The sequence below is a fragment of the Carettochelys insculpta genome, chromosome 8 (genome assembly GCF_033958435.1).
Source record: "Carettochelys insculpta isolate YL-2023 chromosome 8, ASM3395843v1, whole genome shotgun sequence".
Taxonomy (NCBI): Eukaryota; Metazoa; Chordata; order Testudines; family Carettochelyidae; genus Carettochelys; species Carettochelys insculpta.
In genome coordinates this window covers 44,124,278-44,148,636 of record NC_134144.1, presented here as the reverse complement: position 1 = coordinate 44,148,636, position 24,359 = coordinate 44,124,278, and the positions used below count along the sequence as shown (strand labels likewise).

The window sequence follows — 24,359 nt, the reverse complement described above, 5'->3', positions numbered from 1 at the left end:
CTTCGTTAATAATCTCCCAACACCCTAGTTACCATGCTCCCTTTCAAGTTGGGAGCTAATGTAGACACAGCCAAACTGTTTCATTCTACCCTTTGCACATGTAGTAAATAGAGCTTTCTTCTTTCAGAACTAACTAGAAGGATTATATTAGGATAGAAGTTTTCTACATCATACAAATCCATTCTAACCACAACCCACATGACAGAAAAGTGCTAAGAATGGGCACTAAATTATTCATTTCTCCTTAGAGGGTAGGTGAGTGGTGTCTCTGGGCTGGAGATGTCAAATCAGGGAGTGCACCTGTTCTGTTTTTGTTTTGTCATTAAATCACAACCTGAGAAAGTGAAAGCCTCCATCCTGGTATGTTCCACACCAGCACTATAAAAAGATTTTGTAATGCATTATAAATATGTATTAGTAATATATTTGTCATTGGCTGGAGCCATACATATTATTTCAACTTCATTCCTGTTGCTTACTTGAAATGGAAATAGCAAAATTATCAAAGTGATAATTGCTTGTGGGATGAAGCAAATCAGTAAATATTTATATTATAGTAGCATAGAGTGGGCCTGCTTATTATTGGGGCCTCATTAAGCTTGTACAGACACAAAGACCTGCATCAAAGAAGCCTTGTTGAAAAAGACAATATTTAAAGGATGATGAGAAAGGGAGGCCTTCAAGTATAGAATTTTTAAAAACAAAATAATATGTTTATATAGTTTTGTAGTTACATAAATATCGATTTTTCTTGAGGCCTCTAATCTTTGGCAACATACAGTAGCATAATAGAGTACTAGCAATCCAGATCAGTTTGGGATTGGGTGAGGAGATTTTTTGTACACAAACCTAGGGCACCACTGGCAAAGCAGAGGGATTGTGAGAGTCAGGACAGCACATGATGCAAGTGGATCCTTAAAGAGTGGCATAGTGTGAATGAATGGCTTTGTTAGGAATAGATGGTTTAAATGGATAACTTGAACAAAAGAGCGATAATGGAAGGATTCAGAGAGACTGGTTATGTGGTAAGAATAATGTGGAAGGACACACTAGTCCAAAGCATATTGTTAGTCAAGATACAAAACTGTGAAAATGAAGTTAAGAGAAAATATAAGAAAATCCTTTACAAAGATAGGTAATTACAAACTAGACACCCATTATGAGATTTAAACCAAGCCATACTTTCCTCAAATGGTAGTCTTTATAAGATAAGATTCCAGAGTCAAAATCCAACATGCAGTTGTGTGCTCCAGTAGGTCTTACTGGCATCTTATGCAACATGAATGACCATCAAATAAAATATTAAATGTATTCTGTATCATACATGTTAAGATACAGCAAATGGTGGCAGCCATTTATAATTGTTTCCATATCAATTTCCAAACTTCGTGCTTGTCTTGGTTCAGAAAAAAAATATTTTTTCTCCCAATTACTATTTCCCTGTAACATTTTTGGCTGCAGACCAAAGATATGCCAGATGATTAGTTTTCCTTCAGCCTAATGGGCTGCTTTCATATTTTCCATTCTGCGCAGTTGCTTGTTTAGCTGCTCATTTAAATTCTTTCCTTTGTTAAGGCAAAGTGGGTTGAGCTTTTGCAGAGTACATGAGGCAGATCCGAGGTGGTCCTTTTCAGTAGAATAGTCGGAATTCCTGAACATAGTTTTGCCATGATACTGTTTGTTTTAGTTTGCTCTAGTAATATTCTTTAGTCTTGCTTGTGGCCAAATATGGTATACTTTAGTCATGTTGTTGCTATACCTTCAGAGTTACATCCTCAAATCAAGAGTTGGAAGTGACAGAGAAAAATGTGAAGTCTGGGTTTTTTAAAGGTGTTTTTGTTTGCTTTTTTAGTTCTGTCTGTACATTGGGGATGTTCAAGAAGTGACATTGTTTAGATCGAAACATTTGGTCCAATTTTAAAATAGTTAGGTATCTGTAAACTTGAGGGATATGCAGGTCAGGATATGTAGATCTAAAAATAACAGATCTACAATATTTTGCAATGATTGCACTTTTATTACTTTTCAGCACATCTGTACACATTTTAAATACCATATTTAAATATTTTCTATTTGAAAATTATTTTGTTAATAAAGGGAAAGAAATCCAGTGTTCTTTCACTGGGAAACTAAACAAAGTATTTATTAATTCTTTATGCCAGATTTAGATAGAAGCAGTGTGTGTGGTGGTGAATAATTTGCTGGTGCTAACCGCTTAGTGAAAAAGCACTATTTTCAGAACAGTGTTGACATCGCTGGTGATTCTGGTACAAAGTATTCAACAACAACAAAATCTATTAATTTCAAGCTCCATTTAAAACACAAGAAAGCTGATGTGTGCCAAATGGAAGAGAAGAAAATCATGTTGGGGAAATATTTTGTTTTCAAGCTTCAAAGATTGACACAGTGGAAGTAAGAAAGCATAATAAACCCGAGGAGAAAAGATGATTGAGTTGTTTATATGATAGTCAAACTGCAAAACTGTTCTTTTTGAAGTCAGGATGCTAAGAGGGATTACAAACTCTTTAGCTCCTTACAGATAGGGATTGTCTGCTTCAGTAAAAGCCATGAACAATGCATGCAAATGTACAGTGATGCTCACCTTATCTATGCCTGTAATAAAGGTCCTAACAATAATTTTATAATTGTGATGCCTGCACTTAATATGCTACAATGTTGCATTGGGATAATCAATTACAAAGTCACATACATATGCCGCAGAATGTTTTAATACAGCACCAAATTTCTATTAAGTGCACCTATTTATTTGGCATCTGTGCATAGACCAGACAGTGCTCTCTAATGGTCTCCCATCACCACAGCAATATCAGTCCAAATTTGCAAGGAGGTTGCAATTGTGAGGAAGCTCCTAATTTCAAACAGTGATAACTGCACCAGTGGATAGTGGTTGGCTGAGTATTCTCTCTCCTTGGCTGGGGAAAAGGGCAACTCCTGGTCTAATTTCTCTCCTCAGTGGCTCACTACAGCTCTCAGTGAAACTCTTTTACTTCAGGGGCAAGCAGGAGTCTGATGTAGCCACTCTCATCATTGACATAGGGTTGGAAAGTAGGGGAAAAATCTTAGTCTCTCGTGGCCTTTCCAGTCATGGAGGCAACAGATGCGATTTCTTAACTCAGTCTCTCCCCTTCTAGCAGGGGTTTACCTCCCCATAGCTCTGAGGCCTGAAATGGCTGTTCCTGGGACAGGGTTCTCTACATCCCTTACTTCTGTATCTGTAGGGTTCTCTCTTAGTATCTGGCCGTGTCCCTAAAGTTTCTGCTATTCTGCAGTGTGGTATCATTCAACCACTCCTGGCATGCCACTGAACTGACTAGAGAGAGGTCTTTTAAGCATTTCCAGCTGGTCCTTATTGGCTGAAGGTATCCTAATCAAACCAAACTCTCTCATCTGTTTCTGTCAGGTACTAGATTGCCTCCATGCATCTTAATTAACTTGTCCCAGCTGGTTCTGGCAGGTTCTTGATTGACTCCAGATGTCTAACTTGGGATAGACCTTGTTTGATAAACAGGGACTTGCTTAACCTGGAACCAGTGTACCTGTTCTGTGTTACCTTTTTGTAGCTTTCTGGTGTGATCCTGTCATACAGTCTAGACAGAAATAAAGAGTTGAGCACATTGTAATCTTTTGTACTATTTTAAAATATTTTTAACAGACCAGATAGAACATTACTTTCACTTATGTGTTGGCAAATAGCCTTTTGAAGCCTAAAACAAATATGGTTAATTTAATAGTAACAGAGAGATGCCCGTTGCCAACTTTGTCCACATATCTATTCTGGAGATACCATCACTGGACGTAACCAGGTTATTCACAGAATCATGGGCACATTCTCATGTTCTTCAACTAACAACATATATGCCATCATGTGCCAAAAATGCCGAGATGCTTTGTATATTGGACAGACTTCAAACTCTCTTAGACAGAGAAATAATGGGCATAAAACAGACATAAAAACACTCCTGATTCACAAACCTTGTCAGCCAGCGCTTTAATGGAGTGGGGCATTTTGTTAATGACTTGTAAGTTTGTGTTTTACTGAAGAGGAATTTTCACAACAGTTTGGAAAGAGAGGCTGCTGAACTCTCTTTTATATTCAAATTTGCCACATTAACATGTGGTTTGAACCGGGATGGGAATTTTCTAGCTCATTATAGGGGCTCTTTGCATACTTGACTTCATCTAATTCTTGACCCTGCCCCACTTCTGCCCCTCTGCTCTCTGATTTGCTCACCTTGATCATATTTTTCTGATTTGTCCATCTTGATTACTATTTTTGGTTCTCTGTGCCTTAAATATTGAGCCTGTTCTGGTACGGCTATGATCTGAAGAAGTGTATCTGTCCCACGAAAGCTCATCACCTAATAAATTATTTTGTTAGTTGTTAAAGTGCTACTGGACTGCTTTTTGTTATGGTTAATTTAGGAGTCAAACCCATTTATTAGAGAGCTAGTGTAACTTTCACCATGCAGTCTGCTGCAAAAATAGACAAATCAGGTTTAACTCATCCATCAGGAAGAAACACAGGTGCATGAGATTCACATAGTTGGTAAATGAATATCTGAGGCTTAGTGTTTCAAATAAACTGCTGTCAGTCAATGAACAGGACTATCAACCCAAAAAAGTTGTTAGAAGCATGGTCCAATAGATTTCAGCTAATCTGTCTTAATAAAATGATTAACTTTAAAATGTAATAAAAGGGATTTATCAAATTAGTTGATCTGTTTTGTTCTGTCCATAAAGGCTGTGTCTACATGTGCCCCAAACTTCGAAATGGCCATGCAAATGGCCATTTCGAAGTTTACTAATGAAGCGCTGAAATGCATATTCAGCGCTTCATTAGCATGCGGGCGGCAGCGGCGCTTCGAAATTGACGAGCCTTGCCGCCACGCGGCGCGTCCAGACGGGGCTCCTTTTCGAAAGGGCCCCGCCTACTTCGAAGTCCCCTTATTCCCATGAGCTCATTGGAATAAGGGGACTTCGAAGAAGGTGGCATCCTTTCGAAAAGGAGCCCCTTCTGGACGCGCCGCGCAGCGGCAAGGCTCGTCAATTTCGAAGCGCCGCTGCCGCCCGCATGCTAATGAAGCGCTGAATATGCATTTCAGCGCTTCATTAGTAAACTTCGAAATGGCCATTTGCATGGCCATTTCGAAGTTTGGGGCACGTGTAGACGTAGCCAAAGACTCTTTATATGTAAACTTTGCACGTGGTTTTAATCAGGTTGTTTGAGATTCAGCTTTTCCTTAGTTGTAGTATATTTTAGTGCTTTAGCCTGTAGCTTTAACTTCCCATCTTAGTGCTACTCTTTCTAAGGCCAGGTCTGCATTAACAGAGAAAGTCAACCTAAGATATGGAACTCCAGCTATAAGACTAGTATAAATCAGGGGTGCGCAAACTGGGGGGCATGACACTTTGTAAAAGGGGGGGTGTGCAACATGATTGTCCCCCCATCTCCTAACAGCTTCTGCTGTATCACCCGCCCTCTGCCACCGCATCAGATGGCTGGCTACCCAGTGGAAGCTGCAGGCAGGGGGAGGGGAGCCAATTGCATTGGGCCTCTCAGGGAGAGGGGGTAGGTGCACCTGTGGCACCTTCCCACTGCCAGGTTGAGGTGTCTGACTCCTGGAAGTGGGGGCTGGGCTGGCTGGGGTATGTCCTGGTGCTTGGGCTTCCCATGTGGCACTACAGCTGGCCTGGCCCCATAGTGCTTCCCCCCTCCCCGGGGGTGAGTGGCAGCTCCTCTAGCCGAAGCCCCCAGCCAGCACCCGCCCTTGCTTGCATCCCTTCCTTTGGTCCTGTCATAGGATGGGGTGTGGGGTGCCTGGGGGGATCCCACTAATTGCAGGGCTGAAAAGGGGAGCGAGGCCTAAAAGTTTGCTCACCCCTGGTATAAATGAAGTTGATGAATTTCTGTGGTTTGTCCTGTGGAATTCCTCTACCCCCCCAAGACCTGGTGGAGTACAGGGGCGCTATCAGCAGTTGATTTAGTGGTTCCTTAGTAGATATGTTAAATCGAATCCTGGGAGATCAATCTCTTCAGTGTTGATCTCTGGGTAAGTGAATACAAACCCTGATTCCTTAGAGGATACTGAATTGCCTTTCATTGAGGGTAGTGGGGAGAATGACACACTTCCCCCTCCACCCCCCAAAAAAAAATCCAACTCTGAAACTCTAAATAATTGCATCCGGAGGCAATTTGATCAAAGCGCTATAAATACTAGAGAGAGATATTTTTGGTTGCTCTTTTTATTCCTCCAAAAGAGCTGTGTTTACCAAAGCTAAAAGAAGTTTGTCAATGACAAATCACACCTTTTGACTTTCTTTAGCCCTGACAGCTGCTGCAGGAAGAGGGAAATTGGAAGTATGCGAGTTACTGCTTGAACATGGAGCTGTTGTGACAAGAGCCAATAGGAGAGGAATTCCTCCACTTTTCTGTGCAGTGCGGCAGGGACATTGGCAGGTATGACAAATGCTCTTGAATAAAATGAATGATTATGGGAGATGTTTTCTAAATTTTAAAATTCTCCATCTTTATGCATGTAACAAATTGGTGCAACATTCAGACTTACTTCCATGTTAGTACCCAGGGGAAATCCCAAAGCACTTGAGATGACTGCATCACTCCAAACAAGAAAATTATGCTTCCTCAACTGGGAGCAGAGGCAGCATAGGAGCTAATAAGCTGAAGATCAACGTATCGTGGGATTGTCCCATGGCCTGTGTACTTGATAGTGTGTTGCAACATGATGTAAAGCTGCCCTAAAACAGTGGAGAATCCTAGACTTAGAACTGCAAATTGTTGAAATTTTTAAGTCCTCATGAATTATGAAACTGAATATAAATAACACATTACACATCCCATTGCTAAAAGGGTATTAATGTATTTCTAAAAAAAATTAATTCTGCTTATTTAAGTTTAATGTACTTTTAGGTTGCCAAACTTCTGATAGAGCATGGAGCTGATGTGAATTTAAGTGACAAGCAAGGCAGGACACCACTTATGGTGGCTTCTTGTGAAGGTCACTTGAGCACTGTGGAATTTCTACTTTCCAAAGGTAAAATTAATTGTACAACTGCACAAGAGATTTTTCTGTGTATTTAATTACAGGTACACAAGACAGATAATTTTTCAGCATCAAGTATTTTGATAGTTTTCAATTATATCTTATTTACATACAAAGTGCCAGGCTAAACTACAATAACGATTTGTATTGAAGTTTTGAGTGCATAAGGGGAAGTAGAAGAGTTTTTAAATTACTAATGTTTTGAAGTTCCCATCAAATTTTGGTTTTGATTGTAATAATTCTACAAGTTAGACATGGAACTTTAATTTAAAAGAATCCATTTGTTTTTTATTTCAGGTGCAGCCATTTCATCCCTGGATAAAGAGGGGCTGACAGCACTGAGTTGGGCCTGCCTAAAGGGCCATAGAGGAGTGGTTCAATATTTGGCTGAAAATGGTGCAACAATAGATCAGGTGGACAAGAATGGACGAACACCCTTGGATCTGGCAGCTTTTTATGGAGATTCTGATATTGTAAGTAAAGTTAATTGTAGGAAAGCTTCCAAATCCACTTTAAACTTTTACATTCTGAACTGGAACCTATTGATCAAAACGTAATGAACGAAGGCACCTGGTTAATTATATCCCTCTAGATCTGTTTATGAAGAAAAAGCATTTTCCAATAGATTTTTAATACCTAGATAATTGTACTAGAAGTCCAGTATTCTTCAAATACTGTCCCTTGTGGTTCACATGCACCCTATGAGCCTGTAGTCAGAGATTTTCTGTTGTATCCCTCCTTGTGCCACACAAGGGTGAATGAGTGAACCACTCTCAGTTTCTTCTTAGCTGTTTTGGCCTGAAATGGACTCAGCATGTCTGCCTTGAGTGTATGTTGGCTATCTTATATAAAATGTATTTAGTTTGATTAACATTAGTTACAGTTAGAGAAAAGTAGTGAGAGTATTGTTTGTTTTTTCTAGCTCCCCGAGGGAGTCATATTCTCCTGACAGGGTTACCTTTCCTGCCAGGAGGTTATGGCTATTAGCAACAGTCCCTTTCTGTTGCTTGGGGAAGTTCCATGTCTCCAGAGGTGCAACTTTTGCATGGCTCTCAAATATAGGGCAAGGAAGAAGAGGAAGATTAAGCCGAGAATGTTAATGATGGAATGCTCCCTTTAACTGGAGTCCGAGGATATGTCTACACTAAACATGCGGCAGCGGCACAGATATGTCTCCTGTAGCATTTCAGTGTAGTGATGGGGGGCTCTCCTGTTGCTATATTTAATCCACCTCATCAGGAAGCAGTAGCTAGGTTTATAGAAGAGTTCTTTCACTACCTAGGACTGTCCATGCCGGGAGTTGGGGCATGTTCTTTTCACACCCCTGAGAGATGTAACCATGCCAAGATAAGTAGTCAGTTAGACAAGTACTGAGTCAGGTCTGGAAAAAAAAACACCCCCCATCTTTGTCTTTGGATAGATCCAGTGCCCTTTAGACTTTGGTTAGAGGCTTCATCTAAGAAAGGGAAGCATTTAGATGCTTCAGAGAATGTTCCATAAAGAGGACTAATTTTAAGGAGCCAGCTTCTGAAAGACCCAAGTCCCCTGTGAGATGTATGGTGTATGAGGAGGCTAAGACCTAGGGCTTGGCATTGGGTGAGCGAGGATCAGTTAATGGCAGATGGGATTTTGACCTCTTTTTTCTTGATGGGGCTTTTGTCTCTTTCTTGGGTGGGTTGTTTTGCCTGCACTGTACTTTGGCCATCAAGGCGGTGTTGGCAGTTGGTCCCCCAGACAGGGTGACTTCAGGGACTGATTCTCTTACACACACAGACCTACATTCACACTTTTACAGACATACACCTAAATTTAAACAGAGTTGGGGCAGTACAGAGTTTGAAATGGGGTTTCAGTTGCAATATGTTAAAAAAGTTACAACAACAGATTCTTCAGAGGCAGTTCTTATAAGGTTTCTAACACATTAATTCAAATCCCATTCATAAAAATTGGGCCACAATTCAAAAGGTTACATTGGTAGATATAATTAATTAAAAAGCAATTTTATTCTTTAGCCCTACGTGGGCTCTGGGGTTGGAGCTACGGATGAGGTGTTAGGAGTGTTGGAGGGGGCAGAGCTAAGGTAGGAGTCTGGGCTTGTGGTGCAGGCTCTGAGGCAGGGCTGGGGATGAGGGGTTTCGAGTGCCAGCTGCCTGGGGCTGAAGCCAGAGGAATCTGACACCCCAAGTCCTCTCCCCACTAGCAGCCGCTACAGCAGAACTGGGGTCAGAGGACTGTTCCCATTCCTCTAACTGCCTGCAGCAGCTCTGGGCCTGGAGGAGAGGCCCGTGGTAGCCCTGCATACTCCAACTTGCTCCTCTCCCTGCTCACCTACTGCCTCTCCCCTCTTCTGCCCCTGTGGCTGCATGCCTGAGCAGCCCTTTATAGCCCAATGTGTGGTCACGCAACTTTGAGGGAACTTACTCCTGAACCTCAGCAACTGGCTACTGAAAGGCAGTTCTGGTGTAGCAGCGCTATTGTCCATCCAGACAACCCATATTCTTTTCTGGGAATTATCATCTCCAATTGAACATAAAAAACACATGTTAATCCTTGTACTGTACAGAAGATAGAGTTTATAAGGCCATCTTTGGACTCACTGACAGCACAGGTCTACATTCCCAAAGAAAGATTCATAAGTTTGTTGGGACTGATAGGCATAGTTCAGAGGAGTCCTTAGCATATAAGAAATAGTCTACAGTTTTTGTGACATGTGCTAAGCAGCATGTTTGGGACTGATTGCTGAGGGCTATATGTCTGCTGCTTCTAGGATTGGCTCAGAATTAAGTGTTCTGCAGTCAGAGGCTGGGTCTACGATTACCCTGAATATCAACGGCTGCTATGCAATTTTAGGCATGCCAATTGCGTACCAAAAATTGATTTAGCAACCGTCAATATTCGTCACTGTCCTTATGGCAGAATGCTGATGGGAGCACTCCTCCATATAGTACCAACCTGACTAAGACAGGTTTGGTAACTTTGTTTATTTCACTTGTGTGTCCAACCATTGCTCGTGCTTCTGCCTACTCCACGTCTCCTCTCCCAGGATGTGGATTCTTTGTTTTACCCCAGCCTAGGTTCCTCCATGGTTCAGGGGAGTTAGAATCCTCCTGCTCTATCAGGCTACATCTACATGTGAAGCCTACATCAAAATAGCTTATTTCGATGTAGCAACATTGAAATAGGCTATTTCAATGAATAACGTCTACACGTCCTCCAGGGCTGGCAACGTCGATGTTCAACTTCGACGTTGCGCAGCACCACATCGAAATAGGCGCTGCGAGGGAACGTCTACACGCCAAAGTAGCACACATCGAAATAGGGATGCCAGGCACAGCTGCAGACAGGGTCACAGGGCAGACTAGCACTTCCGGGGCAACAGCTAGCCGCTCCCTTAAAGGGCCCCTCCCAGACACACTCAGCCTGCACAGCACGCAGTCTGAGGAGCCATAGGCACACAGACCCTGGGCGACGCAGTCATGGACCCCCAGCAGCAGCAGCAGCAGCAGCCAGAGGTCCACCCAGCCCTCCCGGCAGGAGCAGGGCTTGCCCTGATCCATGCCATGCGGGAGGCAGCTGAGCACCTCCTTGCTACACCGGAGGAGGAGCTGCCCCCAGGGCAGCAGGGCTCAACCCCCAACCCTGCAGCACCCCCCCCCCCCCCCGCCTCACACGCCGGCGGCTGTGGAGCTACCCCACCACCACCGACTGGTGGGAGCGGCTGGTGCTTGAGGAGTGGGACGATGACCACTGGCTCAGGAACTTCAGGATGAGCCGGCAGACATTTATGGAGCTGTGCCAGTGGCTCACCCCCGCACTCAGGCACCAGGACACTGCCATGCGGCGTGCCCTCCCTGTGGAGAAACGGGCGGCATCACTGTCTGGAAGCTGGCCACTCCAGACAGCTACCGATCCGTGGGACAGCAGTTTGGTGTCGGCAAGGCCACCGTTGGGGCTGTCCTCATGGAGGTAAGAGAACCCACGGGGGGAGGGCAGGGCAGGGGAGGGGGGCCCGGGCAGAGGAGGGCAGGGGAGGGGACAGGAGGGGAGGGCAGGGCAGGGCCACGCACACACTGCTCACCCCTCATTGGTGCTGTCCCATGTGCTTTCCCTGCAGGTTGTGCGTGCCATCAATGCCATGCTCCTGCACAGGCTCGTGAGGCTGGGGGACCCAGATGCCACCATCGCGGCCTTTGCCACCCTGGGCTTCCCCAATTGCTTCGGGGCTCTGGATGGGACTCACATCCCCATCCGCGCCCTGCATCACAGTGGAGGAAGCTACATCAATCGCAAGGGCTACCATTCTGTGGTCCTCCAGGCCTTGGTGGACAGCCAGGGCCATTTCCAAGACATTTATGTGGGCTGGCCTGGCAGCACCCACGACGCCTGGGTTTTCCGGAACTCGGGCCTGTGCTGCTGGCTGGAGGCGGGGACCTACATCCCCCAGCGGGAGATCCCTGTGGGGGACACCACCATGCCCCTCTGCGTCATCGCAGATGCGGCATACCCCCTCCGGCCCTGGCTCGTGCACCAATACACGGGCCATCTCTCCGCTAGCCAGGAGCGCTTCAACCAGCGCCTGAACCACGCGCACCAGGTGGTGGAGCGCTCATTTGGCCGCCTGAAAGGACGCTGGAGATGTCTCCTGACCCGCCTGGATGCGGGCCCCAACAACATCCCCCTGATTGTGGGTGCCTGCTGCGCCCTGCACAATTTGGTGGAGAGCAAGGGGGAGGCCTTTTTCCAGGGCTGGGCTGTGGAGGCCGGCAGGGCCGACGTGCAGCCACCTGCTGCCCCCAGTCGGCAGGTGGACCCCGAAGGGACCCGGGTCCGGGAGGCCCTGCGGGCCCACTTCGATGATGAGGCTGCAGGGTGAACTCTGCCAGGCCCCCCACTGCCCACCCCTTCCTCCACCACACTCCCTGCCCCAACGCCCACACCATGGAGCACCCAACCGCACCCCCCTCCCACTTTTCCTGGACAAATGACAGCAAGCACTTGTGGCTGAACTTAAACTGCTTTTTCTTTTAGAACTTTTTTTTTTAACTATAAATAAAACAAGAACAAACTATATACAACATGTGTGGAACAAAAGTAATGTGTACAAATAAAACAATAGTAATAAAAAAGTTTGTTCACTAATAAAAAGAAAACCAGGGATGATAAAGGGGAGAACTATTTACATGGGGACGGGGCAAACGGGGGGCACAAATTAATAAGTCACAACTATATACAGGGTGGGGGCCACGTCCCGGGCCCCTCGCCCCTAAAGTCCGGCACTGGGCGTGGGCGGCCAGGAGCCCCGCCGCGGCCGCAGCCCTGTCCGGGGCTGGCTGGGGGCGGGGCGGACCGGAAGATATGCCCGGCGAGTCTCAGCTGGCTCCAGGGGTCCCTCAGTGCTCCGGCCCTCGGTGGTGGGTGGCGGGGCAACGGCGGACGGGACGGCGACGTGCGGAGCAGCTGGTGGTGCGGCAGGTGGAGCAGGCAGGGCGGGCGCTGCGGTGGCCGGCGCGTCATGGGGGGCCAGGTAGTCCACCAGGCGGTTGAAAGTCTCCATGTAGGCCCCCCATGCCTCTTGGCGCCAGGCCAGCGCCCGCTCCTGCAGGTGCAGGTGGTGTTGCTCCACCCGCAGGTGCTGCTCCGCGACCTCCAGCTGCCGACGGTGGATGGCCAGCAGCTGGGGGTCCGTCGCCGTCGGCTGGTGCTGGCGCGGGGTCCGCCGTCTAGCCTGCCGTGGGGCTGGTCGGTCCTCGGCCGAGGGGCTTGCCTGGAGCGATGGCCCCGGAGGGGTCTCCAGGACCACTGATGCCTCGCCGGCGCTCTCTTCCGGTCCTTCCAATGGTGCAGCTGCGGGACACGGGGGCGGGGGGGAGATGAATGGAGACAGGTGTTAGTGTGGGCCCCGAGCCGTGGCCTTTGTCCCCCCAGCCCTGTGCTGCAGGTTCCCCATCCCCGTCCCCGGGAGATGCTGCTGTGATGGATGGGGTTCAGGGGTACCCCTGCACTGCACCCCATCCCCTGGTGGGAGCGACTCTCACTTCACTCTGCAGGGTCTGACAGGAGAGGTTTCTTAGGCCACAGATGCCCAGTTTCTCCCAGGAGTGACAGCACCAGCTGTCAGAAAGAGAAGTTACTCACCGTAGTAACGGTGGTTCTTCGAGATGTGTCCCCGTGGGTGCTCCACAATAGGTGACGGGCTTGCCCGGCGCCGCAGATCGGATCTTCCAAGCAGTTTCTGCCGGACCGCACATGCGCCGGCGTGCGCCGCTCCCTTGCGCGCTCCTGGCCACGTGCGCGATCCGGTCCCCGCCAGTTCCTCGACCAACCGCCTCGGGTGCCCCTGCAAAACACTAATAGAGATCCGAAGCGGGGAGGATGGGCGGGTAGTGGAGCACCCACGGGGACACATCTCGAAGAACCACCATTACTACGGTGAGTAACTTCTCTTTCTTCTTCGAGTGTCCCCGTGGGTGCTCCACAATAGGTGACTACCCAGCAGTAACCCAAGATAGGAGGTGGGTAATCGGATTATGTGCAGCTTGTCCCCGAGAGGACCGCTGCAGAGAGACGGGTATCCTCTTGGAATACCCTGTGAAGGGCGTAATGTTTGGCGAAGGTGTCGTAGGACGACCAGGTCGCCGCTCTGCAAATGTCTTTTAACGCAACGCCCTTGAAAAAGGCTGTTGATGCCGCCACCGCCCTGGTGGAATGAGCCCTGGGAGTGGCCGATAAAGGAGTCTTTCTGAGCTCGTAGCACATTTTTATGCAGGATACAATGTGCTTTGAGATTCTCTGCGAGGAGAGACCCTCTCCTTTCGATTTGGGAGCGAGGGAGACTAGGAGTCTATCCGTTTTCCGGAAGGACTTGGTCCTGTCTACGTAGAAGGCTAGCGCCCTCCTCACGTCCAGGAGGTGTAGGCGCGCCTCTTCGTTGGAGTTATGAGGTTTTGGATAAAACGAGGGTAGAACAATAGGTTTGTTGATGTGAAACTCAGAAGAAACTTTGGGGACAAAGGCTGGATGCAGCCGTATGGTTACCGCCTCCTTGGAAAAAACAGTGCAGGGTGGCGTTGCCATGACTGCCGCGAGCTTGCTCACCCTACGAGCTGACGTAATTGCGAGAAGAAAGGTTGTCTTAATTGTAAGGAGGCGGAGGGGAACCGTGGCCAAGGGCTCGAACGGTGGTCCCATCAGTGTGGTAAGCACTAGGTCCAAGTTCCACGAAGGTGGAATCGGTTTCCGAGGGGGGTAGAGGTTTATCAACCCTTTGAGGAACCTGGTAACCATAGGGTGGGCGAACACCGTGTGCCCTTCCTCCTCATGTCTGAACGCCGAGATGGCGGCAAGGTGGACCTTTAACGAGGATAGCGAGAGTCCTCCTCTCTTGAGGTCCAGTAAATACTCTAGAATTGTAGGTATAGGCACCGAAAGGGGGGCCAGCTGTTTGGTAGAACACCAAGCCGTGAAGCGAGTCCATTTTGGTTTGTAGGTCTTCCTAGTGGAAGTCCTCCTGCTACTTTCTAGGACATGTTGTACTGCCACTGTGCATGTGCTCTCTAGGGAGCTGAGCCATGGATTAACCACGCTTGCAGTCGCAGGCTGTGGGGGTGCGGATGCACTACGGACCCCTGGGCTTGCGTGAGCAGATCCGGCGCCACCGGAAGAGGCATCGGTGGACGGTCCGACATGCGCAGGAGTAGGGGGAACCATTGTTGGCGATCCCATGTTGGGACTATCAGGATCATCCGGGCCCTTTCCCTCCTGGCTTTTTGCAAAACTTTGTGGATCAGCACTGTGGGAGGAAACGCATAAAGCAGGGGGCCCCCCCACGGGATCGCGAATGCGTCCCCCAGGGACCCCCATCCCAGTCCTGCCCTGGAGCAGAATCGTGGGCACTACTTGTTGTGCTGAGTGGCAAACAGATCTATTTGGGGAAAACCCCATGCGTGGAAAATCGACCGTAGCAGATCGGGACGGATCTGCCACTCGTGTGTGAGCGCAAAACGCCTGCTCAGCTGGTCTGCCTTCACGTTGTGCGCACCCGGCAAGTATGAGGCTTTCAAAATTATATCGTGGGCGATGCACCAGTTCCATAAGCGGATTGGTTCCGCGCATAAGGCACCAGATCGAGCTCCTCCTTGCCTGTTTATATAAAACATGGTGGAGGTATTGTCTGTACTGATCCCGACGACTTTGCCTTGTATGTGGTCTCGAAAGTGTTTGCAGGCGTTGAACACTGCCCTGAGCTCCAGTACGTTGATGTGTAGTGACTGTTCCGTGGGTGACCACAGTCCTTGTCACCTCTTCGCCCATGTGCGCTCCCCACCCTATGAGGGAGGCATCTGTAGCGAGAAAAACCGATATTTGCGGCTGGTGGAAGGGTACCCCTGTTAGCAAGTTCCTGGGGTTTACCCACCATTGCAGGGATTTGCGCACCCCGGCTGTGGGCGACACCACCTTGTGAACGGTGTGTACTGCCGGTTTGTATACACTCGCCAGCCAGTGCTGCATGCTGCGCATGTGTAACCTGGCGTTCTGCACTACAAACGTCGCCACTGCCATGTGGCCCAGCAGCTGCAGGCACGTCAAGAGCGGCACCGTAGGGCTGAAGGTGATGACTTGCACGAGGGAACCGATGGCTCGAAAGCGAGCCTCTGGTAGATATACTCTCGCTGCAACCGAGTTTATGCGAGCCCCTATGAACTCTATGTCCTGTGTGGGGTCTATTTGTGATTTTGCCAGATTGATAACCAGGCCAAGTGAGGAGAATGTGTTTGCTGTGACGCGTATCATGCGCAGAACCTCTCCTTTCGAGGCCCCTTTGAGCAGGCAGTCGTCCAGATACGGGAAAATGAATACCCCTTGTCTGTGCAGGTAGGCTGACACCACTGCCAAGGTCTTGGTGAAGACTCTGGGGGCCGAGGAGAGGCCAAACGGTAGGACCTTGTATTGGAAGTGTTCGTTGCCCACCATGAACCGGAGGAATCGCCGGTTAGCCGGATGGATGGTTATGTGGAAGTACGCGTCTTGTAAATGGAGGGCTGCGAACCAGTCTCCATCGTCCAGAGCTGTAAGGATGGAGGCGATCGTGGTCATCCGAAAACGTTGCTTGCGCAGGTACCTGTTGAGGCCGCGAAGGTCTAAGATGGGCCTCCAGCCTCCTGTCTTTTTCTCCGTGAGGAAATACCTGGAGTAGAACCCTTTCCCGTGCAGTTGCTCCGGCACTCTTTCCACCGCCCCTATGAGCATGAGATGGTCCACCTCCTGCCTGAGCCTCGCTACGTGGGAGGCCTCCTGGAGGTGGGGCTTGGGTGGAGGTCGTGACGGTGGGAGCGACTGGAAGGGGATAGCGTACCCCGTGGCTATGATCTCCAGCACCCATTTGTCTGTGGTGATCCTTTGCCACTGGTCGTAGAATGGTCGGAGGCGATGGTGAAATAGCTGCTTCGGATGACCGTGTGCGATGGTAGTGATGGCGCAGCCCTGGATTTGTATGTCAAACTTGTGGCCTTTGGCCCCGCCCCGAGGACGCCCGGCTCTGTTGTGAGCGTCGCCTGGGAGTTCTGTACTGCTGGTGCTGTTGATGTCGCCCTTGCTCGTAACCCCTGTGATACTGGGGGCGCTGTTGCTGGTACTGGTACCGCCTTTGCTGAGGGTAGTACCTTTTCTTTGTGTATGGGGGGGTGTAAATCCCCAGGGTCCTGAGTGTGGCTTTTGAATCTTTACTGGAATGAAGGACCGAGTCAGTTGATTCAGCAAACAGCTTCTGCGAGTCGAAGGGAAGGTCAACTATCTTCGCCTGCAAATCCCTCGGTATACCCGAGGTCTGGAGCCAGGACTCCCTTCGCATCACCACTGCGGTTGCTGTGGAACGTGCTGCCGTGTCCGCAACGTCCAAAGCAATCTGAACTCCCATCCTCGCAGCCGCGTAGCCTTCTTGCACTATGGCCTTGAGCACCGGCTTTTTGTCCTCTGGAAGCGAGTCCATGAGGGAAGTTAACCTGGAATAGTTGTCAAAATTATGGTTCGCTAAGTGCGCTGCGTAATTTGCTATTCGCAACGTTAAAGTGGAGGAGGAGTAGACCTTTCTGCCGAACAGCTCTAGCTTCTTGGCATCTTTGTCCATTCCCCCTGTTTTAAATTGAGATGTTTTTGATCTTTGTTGCGAGGACTCCACCACCAGGGAGTTTGGCTGTGGGTGGCTAAACAGGAACTCCATGCCCTTCGCCGGCACGAAGTATTTCTTATCCGCTCTCTTTTGGACAGGCGGAATAGTTGCAGGGGTCTGCCATATCGTAGAGGCGGACTCTAAGATCACCAGCTGGAGCAGTTCAAACTGCCAGTCTATCTAGCAGACAGCCGCATCAGGAGTTGCTACCTTCTTTGACCTTGTGTGCCTGGGCAGCTTTCTCACTGGACCAGAGTGGCAGCAAGAGCATAGACTGCTGGAGGCAGTGATAACAATTCATCAGGGAAACCAATAGCTTCACGACCTCAGGGACGTGAATGACAAGGATATTTAGTGCATCCATTCAGGTTAAACCACTCTGTCATACTTATGAAAACAATTGCTAGGCACCTTATCCAGAAACTATTGCTGGCCATTCACCACTTTTGCTACTACTTTTCATTTCTTGTGCGCCCCACTTGGAAGAATGGTTATTGAGAAGGAACAATTTCTTATTCTAGAGACAAACTTTATTTATTGGCGACTCTAAGTAGGATTAGGCAGTGGCTTCGCTATTCTGTCTTCTATGCTGGAAGAGTTTTTAAAGCTTTTATCGGTTGTCTTTTTTGTTTTCCAGGTGCAGTATTTAGTAGAGAAGGGTGCAGTGATTGAACATGTAGACTACAGTGGAATGCGTCCATTGGACAGAGCAATTGGATGTCGAAATACTTCAGTAGTGATCACACTACTTAGAAAAGGTGCCAAATTAGGTTAGTAAGCCCATCTTATATTATTAAATCAAAATTTTTGTTTGTGTTGTTTTTGTTTAGACGGCAGAGAACTGAATGTCTGTCATAGCAGTAGCTGTCATTTTTATAAAACAGAGAGTCTATCACGTTCCTTTAGAATGGAACTCTACAAAACATATTATGTACAAAAAATACTTCAAAAGAACTTTATTTAGATTGCAAAATCAAACACACCAAAGTCAGAAAATGCCAGTTTTATGGTTACCCATGCAACCTTAGTGGGTCTCCTTATGCATTGAATGCTGCAGAGGTTCTATAAAAAAAAACATGGTGAGCATTTATTTAATTAAAAAGACTGAATCAAAATGCTTATGCACAGGGCGGGAGCTGAATTATTGTTATGTGGACAGCCTTAATTCTGATATTTCTAAATTTTTGAGTGCATGACTTTACAACCTTAAAAATGTTTGTTTAATGTAGATGTTTTTGTTTGGAACTTTCCATGGTGTCCAGCTGTGAGAACTCCCATCATTAGCAAGGTTCAAAACTTGAACCCTCAACACTGCAAGCCAGATTGCTCTCTCATATTTCAGGATCTAAACACGTACTCTTGCCCCTTGACTGCTTTATTTCTTCCCCTGGAATTGGAATTTCTTTCTTTCTCCATGTAGTGCCCTTGAGAGAAGAGTGAGCCATTGTAACTAGGTGCAATCTGGGAGTAATTCATGGTGAGGAAGAGTGCTTTCTCCTGCTATATGTGATGTTGCCACACAAATATGGGCCATGAAATAGATCTCCTAACTGCATGCACTCTGACCGCTAATGGGCATTCCCAGTTTGTGCTTCTGATTATGTTGATTTAACAGCAATATTGCTGACTCAGACTTAAAATTTTCACATTCGGTTATAATATTGGTGTGCTGTGTTTTCTGCAGGAATGCAAACAAGAGAAGGAAGTGGTAAATATTTTAACTTTGTATCTCAGAAAAAGCTGAATGGGAAATCCATAGAACAAACATTTGGCATTTATGTAGCCTGAAGGTATTCCTGCTACCAAAATAATGCTGCAAACAAAGGAAGTGTGAGGGCTTCTCAAATAAAATGTCACAAGAATAATTTATAATGGAAACTATTAGGCAGCCTAAATATAGGTGCAGTTATTGGCTGGCTGGCAGAAAGGGGAATTTTGAGTGGGTAAGGGAGAAGTAAATATAGGTTGACACTCTCTAGTCCAGAACCTTCAAGACCTGAATGGTGCCGAACCAGAGACTTTGGTGGACTATGGGAGGTCAAGATTGTCTAGCAGCATTACTAACACTTCCATTGCTTACTGAGCTCTTAGAAGACATTTAGGGGTAAATTAGAGCTAAATAACAGCAAAGCACACTGAGAGCCAAGACTGGTGGCTGGAAACAAACTTTATGGGACCACAGGAGACTTGGCCATGCCCATGATAAAGTGGTTGTCCTGATAACTAAAATCTTGCCAGATTACATGCAGATGGTGCCAGACAAGAGTGTGCCAGACTATAGAGGGTCAACCTGTATCTAAATTTTTCACGAATGAAGTGCTCAAAAATTCCATTCTGGAAGAACCACAACAGACGATTTTTATTTATTTATTTGTTTTATTTCATCATCAATAATCGTGGGCTCAGCGCCTGTTGGATTCTGATACCTCTCTTGTTACTTCCTTCCATCTTTCCCTGTCCAGTGCAGAGTGGCTTAATTTCTGTAGCCTAGCTCTGCACCAATCTACTATATTGTCTATCCATTCTCTGTGGGGTCTGCCTCTCGTATTCGAACCATCCATTATGCCAAATACCAGGGTCTTGATTTTTCGTTCGTTGTTCATTCAGCAAATATGCCCAAATAGTTGTAGCTTCCGTTTTACAACCTTCTGCAGCAGGTTCTCTTTCGGCTGTATCTTTCTATATAATTCCTCATTGGTGACCTTCTGCATCCATCCTATTCTCAGAATCTTTCTATAACAACTCCTTTTGAACGCCAATATTCCTCTTTTCGAATCTTTCGTTATCACCCATGTCTCACATCCATACAACATGGTGCTGAATACATACGTTTTCAAGGCAGTCAGCTTCGTTCGTAAACTAATTGCTTTGCTTTTCCAGATCTTATCCATTGCCTTCAAACTCACTCTTGCTTTCACTATTCTAGTCACTATTTCCTTCTTACAGTCTAGATTATATGTTATGTTGCTCCCCAGATATGTGAATCTCTCTACATCTTCTAGTTCAATACCATAAACACTGATCTTCCTTCCTATTTCCTTATCTCCAAATACCATTGGTTTTGTTTTATCAATGTTCATAATCAGCCCATACCGCTTCCCTTTTTCGTTTAACACCTGCACTGTTTTCACTAGCTTCTCCTCATCTTCCTCAATGATAGCTATATCATCCGCGAACCTCAAGTTAATTCTTCTCCCATGCACAGATATCCCTTCTACGTCTTTCTGGATCTTGTCATCACTCTCTCCAGATGTGCAATTAAGATACTTGGTGATATTGGATCTTGTCTCGTACCTCTACTTGTTTTAAACCAACTTCCCAACTCCTCACATGTTCTCGCTGTTGCTTCCACATTATCACTGATATCTTTCAACAACTGTATCAGTCTGCTTTCCACTCCGTATGACTCCAACACCGCCCAAGTCACTTTCTGATCTATACTGTCAAATGCCTTTTGAAAATCGACAAAGCAAGTGTATGCGTTCTTGTTCTTTTGTCGAGCTTTCTCCGCTGTCAGTCTTAGTGCCAATATCTGCTGTATGGTACTTCTATCTTTTCTGAACCCCGCTTGCTCGTCTGCTATATGTTCTTCTATCTGCAATCTTAGTCTCTCAGTCAGTATCATCATCAGCACCTTGCCTAGATGACTTGTTAGGGCAATTGTTCTGTAGTTCTTGCACTCCAATGTACTTCCGTCCTTGGGTATTGTCACTAGCACAAACCTTGTCCATTCCTTAGGCGCCTTCCCTGCTTTCCATGCTATATTACATAGTCGGTGTATTTCCTGAATCATGCTTTCTCTGCTGTATTTGATCATCTCTCCCGTGATCTTATCATTTCCAGGGCTCTTGTTGGTCTTTAGTCATTTCACTGCTTTTTCTACTTCTCCTTCAAAATATCAGACTCGCTCTCAATGCCTGGTGGAGATACCTCTTTCAGTTCTTCAATTAGTGTCTCTGAGACACTCGGCTCAAACTGTGCTTTGTATAGATCGGTGCAGTATCTTGTCCATCGCTGCACAATCTTCTCCCTGTTCATGAGCACTTCTTCATTCTCATCTTTGATCGCCATCTGCTTCGGTTGCCATTTCCTGTTAATATTCCTAAGTGTCTTATACACCTCCCAGGTCTTACATTTGCCATAATACCTCTATATATCTTTACATTGCTCCTCTAACCATTTCTTCTTATCCTTTCTGGCTGATTTCCTTACCTCATTGCATTTTACCCTGCATTGATGTTCTGCCATTTCAGAAACATCTCTTTTGATCTTCAACACTCTCTTCTCTTGAACTGACTTCACTGGCTCCTGGGTAATCCACTTCTTATTGATCTTTTCTTCTTCTGGAACAGTCTGCTCAACTGCCTCTTCTATAGCAATGGCTATCCCTGCGACTCTCTTATCTAGGTTTTCTCTGTGGTGACATTCTTAATCTTCTCTTCGAGCGCTGCTCTGTATGCATTCCCTGTTTCTTCATCACATAGCCTCGCCACGTCTCTTCTTAAACTGTGTTTTACATTTTCTTTTGAGTTTTAACTTGATGTTTGCAATCACTAAACTGTGGTCTGAGTCTATATCTGCTCCTTGGAAAGTTTTGCATTGCTGTACTGATGTTATCCATCTTCTTCTTATCAAAATCGTATCTATCATGTCCTGGGACTTCCCGTCATTTGATTGCCACGACCACTTCCTACAGTTGTTTTGTTGGAATCTCGTGTTGCAGATCACCATCTCATGCTCTGTAGCAAACTCTAGCAGTTTCTCACCTCGTTTGTTTCCTTCTCCATATCCAAACCTTCCATGACTCTCTCCCAGCCTTCGTTATCTGTTCCAACCTTCACATTCCAATCTCCTCTGATGATCAACACATCTTTCTTCAGTATTTCCTCCACCGTTTTTGTCAAGTCTTTATAGAATAGTCCAGTCTCTTCCTCCATACTGTCCGACGTGGGTGCATACACCTGAATGACTGAGATGTTGAATGTTTTTTCATTTATTTGGTTTCGCTTAATAACTGCCAGCCTGGAAGTTTGCCAGTTATACTTTCTCTGTGCAACAGAAAGTGATATTGAGCAGGCAGGCAGCTGTGGCACTGTCATTTTGATTTTTTCCCAGTGGAAAACAAATTTTTTCATGGGAAAATTTCTAATGTTGCTCAAGGAGATTTTTTTTAACGGGAATTCATTTCCAGCCAACCCATGTTGCTTCTAATATCTCTTCATAATGTTTTGGTTCTACACATTTTGAGACTTCCATTAATTTTTAAATAGTTGCATATGAAAATCTTTTCCAGAAGTTAACTCACTTCACAACTCACGAGCTAGGTGATCAAAGCACTTTAGATGCTTTTTCCAAGAGAATCCCATGTTTTAAAGCCAATAAATCTCATTGGGCTTGCTGGTTCAGTTCTGTGAAATATATGTAATGTGTTAGGAAAATGTCCCACCTCGCCCCTTTTTTGTTTCTGTTTTTTGTTTTCACTTTTGTATTTTTCCATTCTTAACACTTTGAACATTATCTATGGCAGGAGACTTCAGAGCAGGGGTGGTCCAAATACAGCCTCTGCATACTCCCTACACCCCAGACACAATCCTCACAGTTCCCAACATCCAAAGGGAGTTGCTTAGGCCAGGTGTTGGCAATCAAAATAGCAGGAAGAGCCACTTTTTCTTTCTTATCTTCTTGACTTTCACTCCCGAACATTCTCTCTGGAGGACACTAGATTCTGAACAATTTTGTTTTTGAAATCATCGTACAGCTGCTCTAATAGTTTAATGATAACATGCTTTTTTATATGTTCTCCATCTGTTATCTGTTTTTCTCATTTCATGATCTCTTGAGTTGCAGCAAAACTAGCCACGGTTATCCTACCTCGTGGTTTCACGTGTTTAGCGAACATGTTCTTTCTTTGCTCTGCTTTGCATAGCAGCTCCTCCATTGCTTTTTTTCTGGCATCTCCAGCTGGATACTGTTCTACAAAAGTGCAAAAATACAATGTATTTTTGTTGTTGGCAAGTTTCTCATTGCAAATGAGACATAAAGGGAGCCCAGTCAAACTCAGTATAAATGCAAAGGATTGGGTCCATTCAGTTTGAAATTCTCTGGTTTCATCTTCTATTTTCTTCTTTTTTGAAGTCATTCCATCCCCACTTTAATTATGCCAATTTTACTTAATGTTTAATTTGTTTTTCTTTCTTAAAATACGTGTTGTCCTTCACAGCTTTTCCTTTTCAAAATCAACTTCATTAGCAACATAATCAAATCACAGGTACAGTATCATATCCCACAATGCAATGCACATATTAAAGGGGAACTTACCCAACTTTTTGAGATCTCACATCATTTGCTGTTAGATATGAGATCATAGTTGGGCTTTTATCAGGAGGGTTTTTGTTTGTTTTGTTTTGTTTTACTTTGCAATTATAGAGTCTGGAGCCACAAAAACCTGTGGCCTACACCATACTGGTGGGTACAAGCATTTCACAGAGCTCCATCACCCCTCTTGGTTCGTGCCATGCAGAGACACATAGCCCCAGCAGTTGGTCGCTTTGAGTGGCAAGTGAGAGTGTGGCAGGCAGGCAGCCTGCCCACAGGTCCTGCTGTGCTGCTTGTTGGAAGTCACTTTCTAAGCAGAAGATAAGCACCTCCTTGCTAGAACCTGCAACTGGCACCCAACCCGCTCCCATGTTACAGCCACTTCTTGCACCTTGCCTCAAGATGCATCCATTTCTGCACTATTACTCCTGGTCACAGCCCAAACCCCCACATCTCAGGTCACAGTCCCCTTCTGCCTCAGGTCACAGCCCAAACCATTTGCACACACCCCTCCCTTGCACCACTGACCCAGGTCACAACCCCTTCCTGTCCCAGCTCACCAGCCAAACTATTTGTGACATAGGGCAGGAGTGGGTGCAGACCCTGTCTGTCCTAGGACACAGTCCAAAACCTGTGCATCCCCACCCCGGTCACAACTCCCTCTTGCTCCACATCTCAACCCAAACATTCTGCAGCCCTGTCCCTGGTCACAGCTCCCTCCCGGGCCCTGGACCATGTCCTATAGCCCTCCCTCAGATAGGAAACCACTCCTGCACCCAAATTCCCTTCGAGACACT

The 24,359-nt window shown here is 46.4% G+C and overlaps 1 protein-coding gene across 3 annotated transcripts in view; it reads left to right on the top strand.

The window, feature by feature from the left end:
- TANC1 (tetratricopeptide repeat, ankyrin repeat and coiled-coil containing 1) overlaps positions 1-24,359 on the top strand; it is a 193,983-nt gene that overhangs the window by 159,136 nt on the left and 10,488 nt on the right. For all 3 annotated transcript variants that reach the window (XM_075000828.1, XM_075000827.1, XM_075000829.1), the window contains 4 exons: positions 6,345-6,478; positions 6,950-7,073; positions 7,380-7,555; positions 17,885-18,017. In XM_075000828.1, coding sequence (XP_074856929.1) covers positions 6,345-6,478; positions 6,950-7,073; positions 7,380-7,555; positions 17,885-18,017 — 567 coding nt within the window. The remainder of the gene's footprint in view (positions 1-6,344; positions 6,479-6,949; positions 7,074-7,379; positions 7,556-17,884; positions 18,018-24,359) is intronic.